The sequence below is a fragment of the Oenanthe melanoleuca genome, chromosome 2 (assembly GCF_029582105.1).
Source record: "Oenanthe melanoleuca isolate GR-GAL-2019-014 chromosome 2, OMel1.0, whole genome shotgun sequence".
NCBI lineage: Eukaryota > Metazoa > Chordata > Aves > Passeriformes > Muscicapidae > Oenanthe > Oenanthe melanoleuca.
Window position 1 is genome coordinate 100,023,181 of NC_079335.1, and position 16,144 is coordinate 100,039,324.

At 35.4% G+C, this 16,144-nt stretch overlaps 1 protein-coding gene across 8 annotated transcripts in view; it reads right to left on the reverse strand.

Moving 5' to 3' along the window:
• EZH2 (enhancer of zeste 2 polycomb repressive complex 2 subunit) overlaps positions 1-16,144 on the reverse strand; it is a 49,933-nt gene that overhangs the window by 17,437 nt on the left and 16,352 nt on the right. For 2 of the 8 annotated variants that reach the window (XM_056483146.1, XM_056483139.1), the window contains exons 2-8: positions 11,187-11,310; positions 10,579-10,707; positions 7,686-7,802; positions 6,187-6,325; positions 3,874-4,017; positions 3,222-3,324; positions 2,614-2,777 (exon numbers count right to left, since the gene is read on the reverse strand). In XM_056483146.1, coding sequence (XP_056339121.1) covers positions 2,614-2,777; positions 3,222-3,324; positions 3,874-4,017; positions 6,187-6,325; positions 7,686-7,802; positions 10,579-10,707; positions 11,187-11,303 — 913 coding nt within the window. In that variant the 5' untranslated portion in view covers positions 11,304-11,310. The remainder of the gene's footprint in view (positions 1-2,613; positions 2,778-3,221; positions 3,325-3,873; positions 4,018-6,186; positions 6,326-7,685; positions 7,803-10,578; positions 10,708-11,186; positions 11,311-16,144) is intronic. The other 6 variants (XM_056483147.1, XM_056483141.1, XM_056483140.1 and 3 more) reach the window with 5 other exon arrangements.

Here is a 16,144-nt window from a genome sequence, read left to right on the forward strand (position 1 = left end):
TGAAAATTGCTACTGCTGCCTTCCACTAACCAAAGCAGTTTGTTGGTTTGTTGTTTTTTTTTTATTTTTTTGATGAATTACTTATTCCCAGCAATGAGCCTGGCGAATTTTGACCAAAAGTCTTCAGATTTCACAGAAAACAAAGAGGCCAAACAACTGACCCTCTTGTGTTTTTAACAAAAAAATTCTGTGCTCTAGACAGACACACAGACAGACAGACAAACAGAAAGAAAACAATTCTGTTTCCTTGGTGTAACTACAGACAAAAGCAAAAGGAAGCAATGCACCCAAAGCAGTGAGCAGTCATTGTTGCAGTGGAATTTGCATATGTAACGGGGAATGGCAACTGAAGCATCAGTTTACTTAATTCAGAATCCAGTGTTGAGCCCACACAGCAAACATCAAGAGTTCTCTTTGCAGTGATTACATAACCAGTAATTTCACCCTCCATCTGACACAAAGGTACATCTTGAATGCCTCCACAGTGGAAGTGTTATGCATCCCTCTTTTCTGTCATGGCCCTGAAATCCTGAAGCAATGATTTCAAGTTTGGGCACTTTTAAGTACAAGGCACAGTTTAAACAAAGCCTTGGACATACACCACTTTGGGAAGAACACACCTTGCTTAAGGGACATATCAAAAATCACTAGTAACAAGAACTTCAGCAATCTTTTAGTATAAACACTTTGTCTTCCATCTCAAGATTATGAACACAGAGAAAGGAAGCACAGTACTTTTGGCTTAAAGGATGCTGCTGGTTTAAGAACTGAGGTCCTTCAAGCAGTGGCATAGCTCTGAACAGTTTCACTGGCTGAACCTGGCACCCAAGAACATGACAAAAAAGTCTAAGACTGTGAACCCATTCTTCACAGCACGCAAATAAAAGTCTTTCAGAACTAGTGTCTCAAAACTGTGGTCTGGTAAAGTAGCAGGTACCCAACATAGTCAGCAAAACCTTTCAGTTCTACTTCTATCAGTCTGCAAAAATGACCATGAAAAACAAATCTACACAGACTAATGAAACAGAGTAATGAAATATATGTGTGTTCCAGAGGAGCCACCATCTCCACTGAAAAACTGCTAAAAGTTCATAAAATTGAGAAAAGTGCCTAAAATCACTGCAGCAGAAATATCTGAAGTCTTCAGAGATGCCACTAGAGTAAGCCTGCTCTTACCGTGTCCAGACAATGCTTTTTTGTTGACTTAAGAATCAAAACTGGCACCCAATCTCTCTGCTAGATTGAGTGTGTCAAGAGCTCCTAAAACCCCTGCCAGACAAATGGCTTGCCAAGAATCAGCATACAACTTCACTTCCTTGTCGTACAGACTAGGGGTGCACACAGCACTACTTGGAATGAGTGTCCAGGCACACCACAAGACCTACAGCTTCATAGAACACACTGTGTTGGAGCTGGCTGGTCAAAGCAGCAGCCTACTCAAGAAACTTACTGTTCTTAAATGTTATGCAGAAGTAACAGCTTCCTTTTATTTTTTATTTTGTATTTTCTAGCAAGGCCTATCAACAGAATATAAGGAGAAAGTAAAACTAACAGACCTGACTCCAAAATGCTCAAGTACTAAAGGAACTAGGAACATTAAAAGCTTGCCCCCTTCCCACTATCTAAGAAAACTCCAACTCCTCCTCAAACTGAAAGGCAACCAAGGGATATGGAAAAGCAGCAGCACTGTGCAAAGCCTTCAGTGTGGAGTACAAATACAGGTAGATTGCATATGTGCTGGATGAAGAGCTGCTGACAAAGCACAAGGGTTCCCAAATGAACATGCATGCGCACTCACAGTGGAACATGCAAATGAACAGCTAAGTCAAAAGCAAAAATTAATTTGGTACAGTATGCTGCCACAAGTTGAAACCACTTCATATTTGACTGTTAGTTTTCCATTTACATTTAACTCTCTGTCCAGAATAATTGTCTCAAGTAGCACTTCAGAATCTCTTCACACTTTGCAAGAGAAAGCCAACATCACTACTAAGCTCTTGTCAGCTTGATGGCCCAAAACAATGGGGCAACATGAAAGCAGTTCAGCGGAAAGGACATCACAATTTCTAAAACTCAACTCTCTGAAACAATTCTTCAAATAACCAAGTACAACTAATGTGGCTAGAAAGCAACACGGCAGAATAAAAGAGAAAACTGTTCATGAGTGTTCATTCTCTCTAATGGAAAATGAAGCAAGTCTGATGAAATATCAGGATTTTTAATAGAAAAAATACATCCCATTCTCCAGGCACAAACCGAGAAAGTGTAACACAGAAACAATAGTAGAAAATCATGTAGTTTTTTTGCAGACTATATAAAAAGAGAAGTGATGTTACAGACCGGTCCAAGTCAGGAATTCTATACAAAGTCCCAAATGCAAAAAGGATAACAAGCTACACATACAGGTGCATTCTCTTTTCTGAGGTACACTTTTCACTGCAAAATAATGTTAATGTGTATGAGATGTTTTCATAAAATTTAGAGACATTCCTGCTTTTATTTTTTATTATTTTTCCTTCCTTCTGCATTGGATCTTATGGTATTTTTAAGTCTCGTGACTTTTTACAAAAAAAAAAAGTAAGATATATACAGGCACACTTTAATTGTACTTACGATGTAAGAAGCAATCGTATTTAAAACAGCGTCTACAGAAGAGCGTGTGAAAAGAGTGCAGGCTTTGCTCCCTCTGAACAGATTTAGCATTTGGTCCATCTATGTTTGGTGTGCACTCAGGAGGAAGAGCTCCAGGAAGCTGCTGCTCAGTGAGTTCTTTGTATCTTTAAAGGAAAATAATAGAAGTTACTTATTAAGTATAATTTTTTTATTAAATTGTTTTTTATTCCAGTATCACTATGCATTTTCAATGACAACTTAAACACCCTAAGAAATATGTGCTAGCTAAAAATACCAATCTGTTAATGACAGAACAAATTATTAATTCCATACTCATTAATACAAATTGACTAGGAAATAAGACATTTGTTTTCAAGACCATCACGAACTCACCACTCATATCTAATAAACACTTCTGTATTGTTTGACTTGGAGGAAAGAGCCAAATCCCTTTCAGTGACACTTGCAGAAGTTACACAAATGCCAAAGAACTAGCTGCAAGGGGGACAATTCCTAATCAATAAATATTTAATTAACTATGTATTTCATACAGGAATCTCTGTTTCATAAAGCAACAGAGCAATATAACCTAAGAAATACGTTCTTACTTCTCTTTTAATTCTTCTGCTGTACCCTTGTCTGGAAACATTGAGGAAATGGCTTCAAATATCTTGTCAGAAGGAAATCTCCGAGGTGGGTGTGTTTCTTTCTCTGCCAAGGAAGCAAAAAAATTTTAAAAAGTAAAAAAATATGCATTTCTGCTCCTTTGTTACCTCAAGAAGGTGTTCCGAGAAAGAGGGAGTTCACCAAAATTCTAATGTAAAAAAGAAGATTTTTATTTCTAAATCGTTTACAATTTTAACCATGTTAAGTGATCTTTCCTGATAAGAAAAATCTACTAGTAAAATTCAGAGAAACCAGCAGTTTCACCAGCAGATGGAGATGGAAATTCAGAACTCTCCATGCTTTAGAATAACAATACATCATTTTCTGAGGAGTACCAAAGCATTTATTGGACAGATACCTGACTGATTTTTGGTGCATTTGACTTCCTCAGTATACCAATGAATGAAAATTGACAAAAGTGCCTTTCATGGTGTTCTCAATACAAATCTTGAATTAAATGACACAGGAAATTATTAAAATTATGCTACTTTAGACCTGAGAACTATCACATAGGAAGATGGGTTTGAATAAATTTATTGAGTGGTTAAATGTAATGTTTTGGGTTTAATTTTTAGAGTCTGCAGATAGACATACCCATCCTGTTACCTTCCCGATCTTTTTGCTTGTCATCTCTTTCATCTGGATTGTCATCTCCATCATCATCATCTTCATCATCACTATATTGACCAAGGGCATTGACCAACTCAACAAATATTTCGTCATTGATAAATCCACATTCTGAAATCCAGAAAAATTGGGAGTGAACAAAAAAGCATATGGTGTATATGAGGTATTTTTAATTCTCTCTACACTTTAATTAAATTAGGGCAAATGCTGACATTTATGAAAAGCAATTCGGCAGTTTTTCCTTCTTAAATTGCAGTGTATGAACCAAGGCAAGTTAAAAATGCTCAATATTCATTTCTTAGACTGACAACTGGGAAGAGAAGAAGAAAAATTCCAACATTTTTTTCCAACTCCATACATATATAAGTCTCTCTTCTTGTAAGATAAAAAGTACTACCAACTACATTGTTTTAGAGGTTTTATGCCAGAATCTCAGTTCCAATATAGGTGGATTAAGCCAGTCTGGAACTGCATGCTTAACAGTCTATAAACTCGTCTATAAATCTCCAGACAGATTTTTGGATGGTAGTTTCTTAGCATCCACTTCAGACAATAGACGCCACTGGCTGGATGATAAAAGAAATACACAAAAACTTCAAGAGAATACTGAAAGATACAATGCTGCATATATCTCTCTATTAGATTATATTCTGCTGTGACATTCAGATGGCAGAACAGATTTAACAATAAGGCATTTCTGCAAAAAGGAAAAATCGTGGTTAGTGCTAACAAAGACTATTTAAAAAAAATAATAATAACCATGAACTATGTCGGAACTGTAGTGCTTATTACCATCCTTTTGAACCTGGACTGAGTTTGGATGTCAAAATAACTTGACAGAAAATAATAGTTTTATTACTATGCAGACAATGAAAATACTACTTGGATGTTTTAAACAGACTCTTAATATACACACATAGGTTAGTACAAATTATCTCCCAAAAGTGCAATTACAGAGCTAGTTTAGAATTCTGATTCTTACATGGGAATACCTCTGGATTACAGATTCTCACAGTATTTATATGTAATTACAGTCACACAATACTAGTTATTGGGAAACTTTTTAAAAGTCTTTCTACTTCTAATATATTTTATATATTATGGAGAACCCATAATAATAGCAATTGCCATCATAAATTTGCATCTCAGGATGCTCAAACAGGATTAATTTTAAAGCTAAACTCCTTCAATAATAAATTAAATCAATAATAGAAGACATTTAGAAGTAATGTCATCATTTTGGCATAACCAGTTTTCTGACAGGGAAATCGGCAATCAGTAAATGTGTAAAAATATCCAAAGGCCAAAGCCCTTGAAACATTACATGTTTCTTATGAAACATTACATGTTTCTTATGAAACACAAAGGCACCACCTATACTGAGGATATTAACAAGTCTAGTGTAGGGCTGAGTGGCATTTATTATTGAATCACAGTCTTAATCTTCATGAATGGTACACAATAAACTTAAATGTGGTTTTCTGTCTCAGACACTTCAGCATTAACAGGAATATGATTAATTTTAAGAAGCTATTCTCTGGGTGAAGGGGTGGAGTGTGTAGGTAATATTTCTGTGAAGGGGGAATCACAGTAGTCAAAAGAAACTTCTGCAACTGTGAAGTTGAGGCTTATATGAGCCACTTCTGAGGATGAAGGGAGGGAACACAGAGCAAGTGAAAGCCACTTCATGGAGATTTTAGCAAACTGAGAGACCAATTACACTGCAGGTGGTCCAGATCTCACACAGGAGAACAGGTAAACTACACCTTAGAATAAATATATATAATACTTCTGTACCAACAGAAGGATACAACTTTGCTCTATAAGCTGATTTACAGAGAGAGGGTTTTTAAATAGCTAGCAAGTTCATTAAAGAAAGGAAGGAAGAAAAACTCCCACAAACCTACAAGAGGTTATTCTGTTGAATCACATTTGCAAATTCTGTCATTATCAGAATTTTGCATAATCCTCCTGGCACTTTCTGCTAGGCAGGACACACACACAGTACAATATCATATTCCAAAGCTCTGAGCACAAAATTAAATACGAAGAATCACTGTATGGTATAAGGAAAAAGTTAATGTGCTTAATTTCTCCACACTATTGCTTAAAACTTTGCAGCCTAATAAAAATGCAGAACAATACATTTAAATATGCAAGCCTGTTATACCCAAAGTTTACACAATGTAGAGGCTGTAGAGGTACTACTGTAACAAACACACATCAGGCCTTAACCAACACTACAACAATAATTTAAATAGGAAGAAATTATTAGTATACCTGAGTGTTTGGGCTCACCTCTGTCTCCATGCACTTTCCCATCATAGTTCTTGATCAGTTCTTCAATAAAGGTACCATCCTGGTCAAGCACTTCATCTCCCATATATGGAATGTTATGTAAAACAGTTTCATCTTCTACCTAGGAACAACAGTGATAATCAAACAATTTCAAATTCTGTTGTCAAGAGACAATTTCTGCATTGTTTTTCACTATCTACAGGAGTCTGCCTGTAACAGTAAATTAATTAGCTTCACCATTTTAGAACATTTACCATTAACTAGAAAAACAAAACAAAACCCTCAATGACTTTTATCAATTTTTTGCATTCTTGGTGGCTAGCTCAAAATACTAACACTAGCTCCTAATCTTAAGGTTAGCAGAGTGTTTCTACAAAGTCTCTAATATGGAAACTCATTAAGTTACCTGGCTTTGGAAAGTTTGCATTTGGTAATTCATTCGTCCCCCCTTGGTTTTTTCTCACAGTAATGTAGGAAACCACAATGGGAACCACACTTTCATTGTTTGGCCAGAGATAAGAAAATATGTTACAAAAAGGCTCAAAATTAAGGTTGTCTAAAGAGCAACGTGCCTGACAATTTAATCTGAACTCCACTGTCCCCTTATTTGACTAAAGATAAACTAAATGCATTATTACGCCTATATTTTAACAATAGAATTTATGGACCTTGATACTCAGCTGCATCTTCCAATAGTACAAAAGAACCCTCTATTGTTAAGAAAATAAACTTTACTGCTAATCATGATTCTGTAGCAATCCAAAATATCCAAACACTGTTGAATTGAATACAAGGAGAAAAATGTGTGGAAAAACTCTGTATGTATACTGATAAAAAAAAATGTTGTTTATACCACTTCATAATATTTACTATCAAAATAACTAGTCAGCAAAAGTGGTCATATACAAAATGAGGTGACAAAGATTTGCAATAAGCTAAGCTTTTCAAAGTCAAATACGTATATCAGAAATCTAATGCTATGGCTTCTGCACACAGTGAAGCTAATCTAAAAAAAAAAGGGCATGCTCAGATATGACAACAACCATTATGTGAGGAGAGTATTTCATGATTTAGTTCCCTTTATTCCACAAGAATTACTGTTCTGTTGCAGATATGTTGGTTGATTGCCTTACATTAAAGCATTCATATCCCTCAGAAAATATTTCTCACTACACTAACTAGATACTTTCAAATAAAACTATATTTGCTAAGAGCCACAAAAGACAATAGGTCACCTGAATTCAATAAACTTTACAGCAAGATTTGGAAATATTCAGGCAGATTGAGGACAGAGATCCAGTTTTCAAAGCTGCCTTTTTATTTATTTTATCTGGGGGAGCTTATTTCTGATTATTAATACCCCATTACCAATACCTAAAGTAGGCAAAGTAATTGGCAATAGGTTTTTGCTGGTATACTTCTAAAATTTACACCTCCCTTTTGTCCATACCTTTCTACTCCCCACACTTGTTTAAACTTACCATAAAATTCTGTTGAAGGGGAGACCAAGAATACATTATAGGCACAGAAGCAACAGCATTGAGAGTCTTTAGTGGGATGACTTGTTTTGGAAAATCAATGTCACTGGTAACAGAGCACTGAAATAAGAAGTTGAAGTTACACTTACATAGCAACATCAAGAAAAAAAAATAAATAAATAAATAACAAAACACTCTACAATGTACAAAATTCAAAGAGTTTCTCAAAATTAGCCATATCAACCTTTGAAAAATGCACCAGTTTCTTAAGGTATAACAGGAAAAATAGTTTTAGCAAGAGAAAAGTACCTCAAGAATTATTTCTATGTCAATACCTTTGCTAATATATCATGATGGGGTTTTTCCACTCACTATTAAGTGGCTGTGATAGTATTTCATTCAGACTATTCAACCTACAATACAAATTAGGTTTAGTATCTCAAAACAGATTTAGTACCTGTTGCTGCTGCTACACTGATGTTAGTGTATTTACTCAGACTGTCTCAGAGACAAGTGAATTCCCCTGGCTTCAGATCAATACACAGCAGAAATCATGCATTATTTATGTTATAAAAATAAATAAAATTTTACTTTAATGCCAGCAACACCTTATATAAATAAAAACTCCATTTGCCTTTTTAATTCCTGCCTTATTTCCCTATTATTGTCTGTTTATCCTATCCTCAAGCCTTTTATTATGCTCACTGCTTGCAAAGGAAAAATGAAAATTAACTCTTAATATGTAACTCTGGATAGATCACTGAATCTTTCAGCTACAGGACTTCTGTTTTGGATATTCAGAGATTTATGCAGCCTCCAAAGGATAAGCAACCCATAGAAATACAGACAACAATTAGGTTATTCTTGCATCTAATAATCAACGGTTCACAAACATAGATCAACTTTTCTCAAATACTTGGACTGCAGTATGAAGAACTCTGGGAAAAAAATTACAAGCGGAAGCAGACAGGAACACACAAAGCTAGGGGACGTACAATAGAGAAGGTTTAGAAGTAGGCAAAACAAAGTTTAAAACAGCTATCATAGCTGCCTGAAAGGAAAAAAGGAAGTAGAGACAAAAGATCTTTCTCCTTTCCAGAAGGGAAAGATGAACAGAGCTTCACATTTCTAAAGAAACACACAAAGTAATGTAACAAACAATATACAGAGACAGTACCCTGGCAGAATGACAAGCCAGACTTACTTATTTTCTTTTTAATCTGCAGCAAATGAAATTAGATTTCTGCTGTGTATATTAATATTCTAGACACCATTCTACCATTTCATTCCCATTTCAAGTTAATGTTTAATTTTCTAGCTAACAGCCACCTAGCATATTTTTCATGTATTTTTAAAGCAAAATACATAAGTATAAGAATTAATTACTTTTATCTTTGAATCTAGAAGTCTCGAGCTGACAAATGGGCTATGTCAAAGTGACTCAGTGTTCAGTACTAAGCCTCAGGGATGCTGCTCAGTTGTTCTGGTATGGAACTCAGGTTAATGTCTGGTAGGCCTGTACAGGGCATGTTAAGGTCTCCACTTGATGCTGACTGTCACAAGCAATGCCCTGCCCTCTTCACCAAACACAGGAAGGCTCTCACATAACCTATTTCTAGCCAGGGTCTTATGCAACTCTGAAGAAATTCAGCATATTGAGAAAAGATTTTAAAGTCATCTTTTAAAGTCCCCGCCATTGATTCATCTCACTTCACTCACTATAAATTATAGCAACCTTAAATCAAGCATTAGAGTTCTGATTCATGACACAGAGACTGGATTGAATGTAGTAATTAGTGTGCTCTATCAATACAGGCAGGAAATTAACATAAAGAATATAGAATAAAGATAAAGAATATAAAAGTAAAGAATAGTGAACACCACACTAGAAAGAAAAAAGAGGAACAATCTTCTACTAACAAAAAAAAAGTGAAAACTGCATGTGTACTTGCATCAATTATTATCAGTTCTGATCCCACACAGTATCTATAGAGCTGTACATGAGTAATTGCACATTCAAGAACATTTAAAAGAGAATATCTGAAGGTCCTCACCTCCTTACATTTGAACATGCATACACACAAATGCACCTCTAAAATTTTAGGAAAAGAAACTCTGCAAATTTCTTTGCAGATAAAGTACTTTGGTTTGCTTTTTTTCACCTATTCACAGTGAAGTCTTTTCTTTCTCATTCTACTGAAAAGAGTTTGCTTTTCAGATTATTACAGATAAAATATCTTCAAACTTATTAAGTGTGAAGAAGTGCCTAAAGAGCAACTTAGAAATAAGGTAAATTAAGATGGGATGAATTTAGAAAGCTGAAATGGGTTAAAATCACTGTTGAAGCTACCATGACACAGGACACAATCCTGAGTAACACACTCTAGAATGACCCTGCTTGAGCAGGAAAGCTGCACTAGATGACATTCCTTTCAACCTTACCAATTCTGTGGAAACCAGTTTAGGTGCTCAAATTATGCCACAACTATGGAAGTTTTTTTTCTTCACAAATATAGCATCCAGTCTGCTTGTGCAACACAAGGATTCATTAAACTAACTCCAACAGGAGCAAGAGTAAACTCCCAGTACCACAGAGACAGAACCATCTGATTAAAGGACACTGATGTATGATCCAATCATTATCAGAAATAAAGAAGTTTCACTACTGCATGTCATTAAAAGCCAGGTAGCCCACTACATATTCACTGCTTTGCAGAAGTCATATGATCAAAGTATACAATAAATAAATTCTTTAAGACACTCATACAGAACACATTGAGCTTCCAAGTCATATCATACTGGAAAAAAATATAAAGAACAGCCAACTTTCCAGTAATAAAATGAAAACATGTTAACAACCATATAAGTGGAATTACCACAACACATGTTAACCAACCTCCCTGGTCCCGCGCAATGAGCTCACAGAAGTCATGATGTGAACAGGCTGTATCCTACGTTGTTTCCATTCTTGATTTAAAATTTCAGTTCTTTCCAGTATCTTCTGACGATTAGAATTAAACATACTCTAAAAATTAACCACAACATTATAAATGAAAGACTCTAAATTAATTCTTAGCATCTTAAGGCATTATAACATTTAACAGACACATTGTAACAAAAAATCTGCTAAAAACTCAAAACATACAAATTTAGTTTAAACGAGTTTAGTGAGGTTCAATACAGCTTATCATCCCTTTCTTCAATTCATACCATGTTCTCACATTTAGAATGGAACTAAATTCTAAATTAAATTTGGGAAAGCATGCTGCTAAAGAAGTCGACATATTAGCTCTCCACAACCTGTTCTGATACTTAACATTCTCAACCCAAGCACATACACATATATACCTGTTTATAAGACCATAGAGTTAAGACAAGTTCTCAGTGGATTGACAAAGTATTCAATGAAATTGTTGTAGCAAATGTTAACTGCAGGACACATACTTCAGAAAATAATCGATACTTGTAAAATTCTATAAGCAATAGAACCAAAAGATAAAGTACCTTTACTTCATCAGCACGTCGGAACCTCTTGAGCTGCCTCAGTCTCATATATTCTGATTTTACACGTTTTCTCCAACAAATTGGTCCCTTCTCAGATTTCTTCCCGGTTTGACCCATGATTATCCTACAAGAAACAATGTCATGTTTGTATTACCAAATCTGACACCACTGCTTACAGAAAAAGTTGGATAGGAAAGCAACATTCCTTTAGTATCTTTCATATCCAATTCCTTTAATTCCTTTTTAATTCCTATTGTACACACGTACAATATCATCCCAAACCAACAATAAAAAAGGAAAACATATTTAAGTGATAGGCACCAGAAAACAGTAATTTTAATTGCAAATTTGTGGACCCTCTACATTTGCACTTCTAATGCCTCTATACAAAAAGATCTGATGTATTTAAAGCAGTGAAGAGGAACAAATCAAGATTCCCACTTGAAAGATACACACTGGAATCCTTGCAAGTTGTCTTGGAAATTAACTGCTGGAGAACTATGTCCACTGGAGAAAACCTTGTCCTTCTTGCAAGAAAGGTCCTCTTCGCTAAGACTTCAACTCCTACAATAGACTTCTGGAATTGACCTCAAGTACAAAGAGGTACCCCAAGGAGTACTCAGTCCTCCCACTCAGCCACTCAAGCGTGAAAAAATTGTAGACATTCAGACAATGAGTTTTGAAACAGCCAGAATAAGAGACTTTGCTCTTTTTTTAAGTATTCTATAAGACTACAAACTGCCCACTGATTCAACTTTACTGATCAACTGATCACCCTCCTAGTGCCAAGTCATTCATTTTTACGTCACAGGACTGCTGGCAATGAAATGGTATTTTTATGTTATAATCCAAATGACTTGCTAGAATATGCCAATCTGCTCTGTATTTTTCAAAATCAAGGTCTGTACAGCTATGCTGGCTATGACTATTTTGACAGCACCCTGAAACTAAACCACTACATCATCAAAGACTGGCCTCTTCTCAAGACCTGCATTGTAAAACCTACAGTATTTCACTGAATAGCTCAAAGTATCATTCATGTGGACTGAAAGGCTGAAGCATCCAGTTGCCCAGGGTTAATACATTCTCAAACAAGCATAATCAGTTTGAACAGAAACAATTCCAGCCCTTCTAATTATCAAGGTAAGTCAACATGAACAGAGTTGTCATCTCTGGGCTTAATTTCAATGCCCAGTGCTGCTTTCACTGGCCCACACTACAGCTACCCTAGCAGTCAAAAGTACAGCTTTATCCAAGTTACTGGAAACTTACTGCTCTATTTTCAGCAGTTATGTAGAGGTCAGATTTGAGTTCTATCAGACTTTATGGTGATGATGAGAGGGAGAATAACCTGTTTATTTATTATACATATATATATAAAATGTAAAATATATTTACAGTGAACAAAAATGTAGCAAGTCTACAAAAGCCTGAACCCATTTTCATGCAAGACTTAAAAATATTTAATAATAATATTTTGCAAGAAAAAATGTTGGGGTTTTAGATTTAGGATGAAGAAATAATCTACAAACAAAGAGCAGAATTGCCAACTCAAATGATAGGAAATATCCTTTGAGGAAAAATGACACAGGATACAAATAACTACGCAATGCACCTGACTAGACTGAGGGTGAGGACAGAGAGCCACCATGGGGAGATAAATCTAGAACAATGCATCAAGCACCATTACCCATATTCCATGCACAAGATAGCAACTAAAATCCACCTGTAGCTCATTCACCACAACTCAACCACAAAAGACACAAAAGAAATGATACTTAAAAAAATAATCCTAGACCATTCACATCAGAACACAGACAAGACAGTCAGTGATTTAAAGCGCATTATGATATTAATTAAAGAGTAGCATAAAAGCATTACGAAGTATAGAAAGTACACTGTATCATATACTAAACTAAGCAAAGTAAAAATATTGAAAAACAACCCATTAACTGGGAATAAATTAGACATAGAATAAGTACCATTAAATAACAGGCAATCTCAATTTGTAAGCAGTATAGAACATCAAAATTGCTTCAGTTATGATTCAGCCAAAAGACATGGAAAAAGCATGAATGAACTCAAAAGATAAATGAAAGCTCAGCTGACAATACTGAAATAACATAGCCCATAAAACTGAAACACAAATTACATTTACTTACTCTAATACTGCCCCAATCACAACTCTTCTTATTCTAGTTTCCTGGATAATAACAAATTACTCTGGCTTAAAAAAAGCTTTCTTAACTGAAATTAAATTGCCAGATAAGCCCTGTTCATCAGAAGCAGATCTATGCAGAAATCACATATAACTGGATTAAAAGCAACAAACACACAAACCCAACAGAATTTCTATCTTTCTTTCATACAACTTAAGTACAGCCCCAAGAAAACCCCACAAACAAAGATTTAAGATTTGAGAGAAATACATCCCCACAAAAAAAAAAAAAAAAAAAAAAAAAAAAAAAAAAAAAAAAAAAAAAAAAAATCCAATCTATTGTTACCTATTGTATTAAAATGGTAACAAAATAATACTTCATAAGAACATGACTTACAAAAACACTCATCTTGCACTAGTTTCAAGTTGCTATCTGGGGTACAGCACCGACAACTTAATGGTCAATAACACATAATAGAAACAAATAACACATAATAGAAAATGAAAAAAACCACACTGTTGCTTATGTCAAGTTACAGCAAGAAAAAGTTCTCCTACATAAAGCTATAATGTCAATGTGCAACAGTCAGTGAGATATACATCATACATTTAGTCTAATTAGAAACTACATCTTAAATGGCAAGTCCATATTAAGAGAAAAAGCATTTAGTGGAAAGGAAACATATGCACAGAGATTATAGAAAAATTATATCTGAGGAAAAAAACATGTCCTGGGTGCGTGTTCGTAAAAAATTTTCAGAGATTGTCAAAGTTAATATATTACTGGTCTCTGAGCAGCAGAGCCAAGTGAACCATGTCTGTATGTTTTTGGGCAGTCTAACATAACCAAAATAGAATCACTATGTTACTAACACATGTACTGTGGTACGAGACAATTGGTTTTGTGTCCCAAATCTCAGAAGAAAGTACCGAATAAAAATAAACCAAGGCAGGAAGCAGGGAAGGAAGACCATATTTAGAGAGTTAATTCTCATACTGCAATTGATTTATCATCTTCAAATTAGGACTACAGACAAACGCCACTGATGATGTGTCATGTCAGTTCAAAGGTTGTCCCTCAACACTTCAAATTTAAGAAGCTAGATCTAAGAAACCGGGATAAGAAGTTTCACAGACAATGACAGCCAGTGCTGGGGAGCAAAAAATAAGAGTTATGAAAGTAGTTTTCAAGTAGATTTCAAGTCCCTGAAAGCAAAAGTAAGTTGGAGAATTAAAAGACTTCAGGGAAACATGAATATAAACTCAATCTCTGGGGCAAGTTCAGGGTTGTAGATGTTGTCTCAAGCCTAGCAGAGGTCTACTTGCCTACTACCTACTGTGTGTAAGACAAATCTCTCCCAAATCTCTTTCTTGTGCACATAAACAGTAAAACTGGTGAAAGTACTCTGAACTACAACAGTTCCCACTTTGCTAGATAAGACAAAAAACCTGCACATTTTCCTTAAACTACATTGTATGGGAGTCATAGCTAGGACTGCAGAGCAGAGAAGCTAGTGAATGCTAAGATCAATCTGTCAGAACCAGTCAACTTTTCATACAAAGTTTCAGAATATTCACTACAGTAGCCAAAGCAGCACAAACTAAATCCCATCTGTCTGAGAATGGTTAAGCCTGTCTTAAGACAGCACAGCTTGAAATAGTTTCTATTTAATAAATAAAACATGATACTGATTATCTTTGCACAATGGTCTTATTTCAAGAGCCCCTAAGGCCTTGTCCCTCTTCTCCATCCCCATTTCCCCTTCTGAATCCCACCAGTTGCTTGTATTTTTTTTAAAATCTTATTCTTTCCCATTTTTTTAATCCTACTGATTAAAATGGTCCAGAAAAAACACCTAACTGCCAAAGCTCCAAGTCCGGAGAAGTTCTATCAAAAAAAAAAAAACATTATGTAGCAGCCAACTCAGTTATTTATGGACAGTGTATTGCCTCTCCAGAAGAGATACAAAGATAGCAATAACTTCAAAGCAGTTATATTGTTTCTAGAGCAAGTCTTCTCCCAAAGCCACTATGACTTCCACGCAAAACCTCAGATAACCCAGACAGATCTCACCTGGCATCGCAGTAGTGACAGAAACCTTGGTGTAACTCCCTGCACCCTCTTTGCAGAAGAGAGGATGCTGTGGATTGTCTCATTCCACACTGGGCAACCACCCCAACACCATGACAAAAAAGGAGATAATTATACTAACAAGAGGACCAGTGTTATTCCAGACCCCCACCAAGTACAAAAAAATAACAAAACTAACCCCTCTTAAAGAGAGCAATAAGAGGATATTAGGAATGAGACATACTAAAGCCACCTAAATATCAATTTAAAAGGAAAACCTATAAGAAAATAGAAACAAAGACAAGGATGTTCTTTTCAGTTTCTACTCATACTTGCATAACTGGAAATTAAGAACAAAAAATGGCAGCGCCCTAAAGCATATAAATTTGTTTTTTAAAGAAACCCTGCTGAGCATTTCATAATTCTGCACAAGACTCACATTTTTATACTAAGTTTTTAAGAACAATCATGCCTATAAGCTTAAATCAGACAACCTTTACTTTCAGCAGACAAATTGTGCACAATATATCTAGGATTCACAATGACACAAAGAAGTGTAGAACAATTTCAGCTCAAATTGCTCCTGTTTTGCTTACAGAACATAGAAATAGCCTTATTTAAAGACAACGTCCTATTTTTTCTTTGATCATTTTGGCAATATCCATCAGTGACAGACAAGCACACAGATAATTCTCTAAATTAGGCAGGCGATTCAAACAGTCATACGAC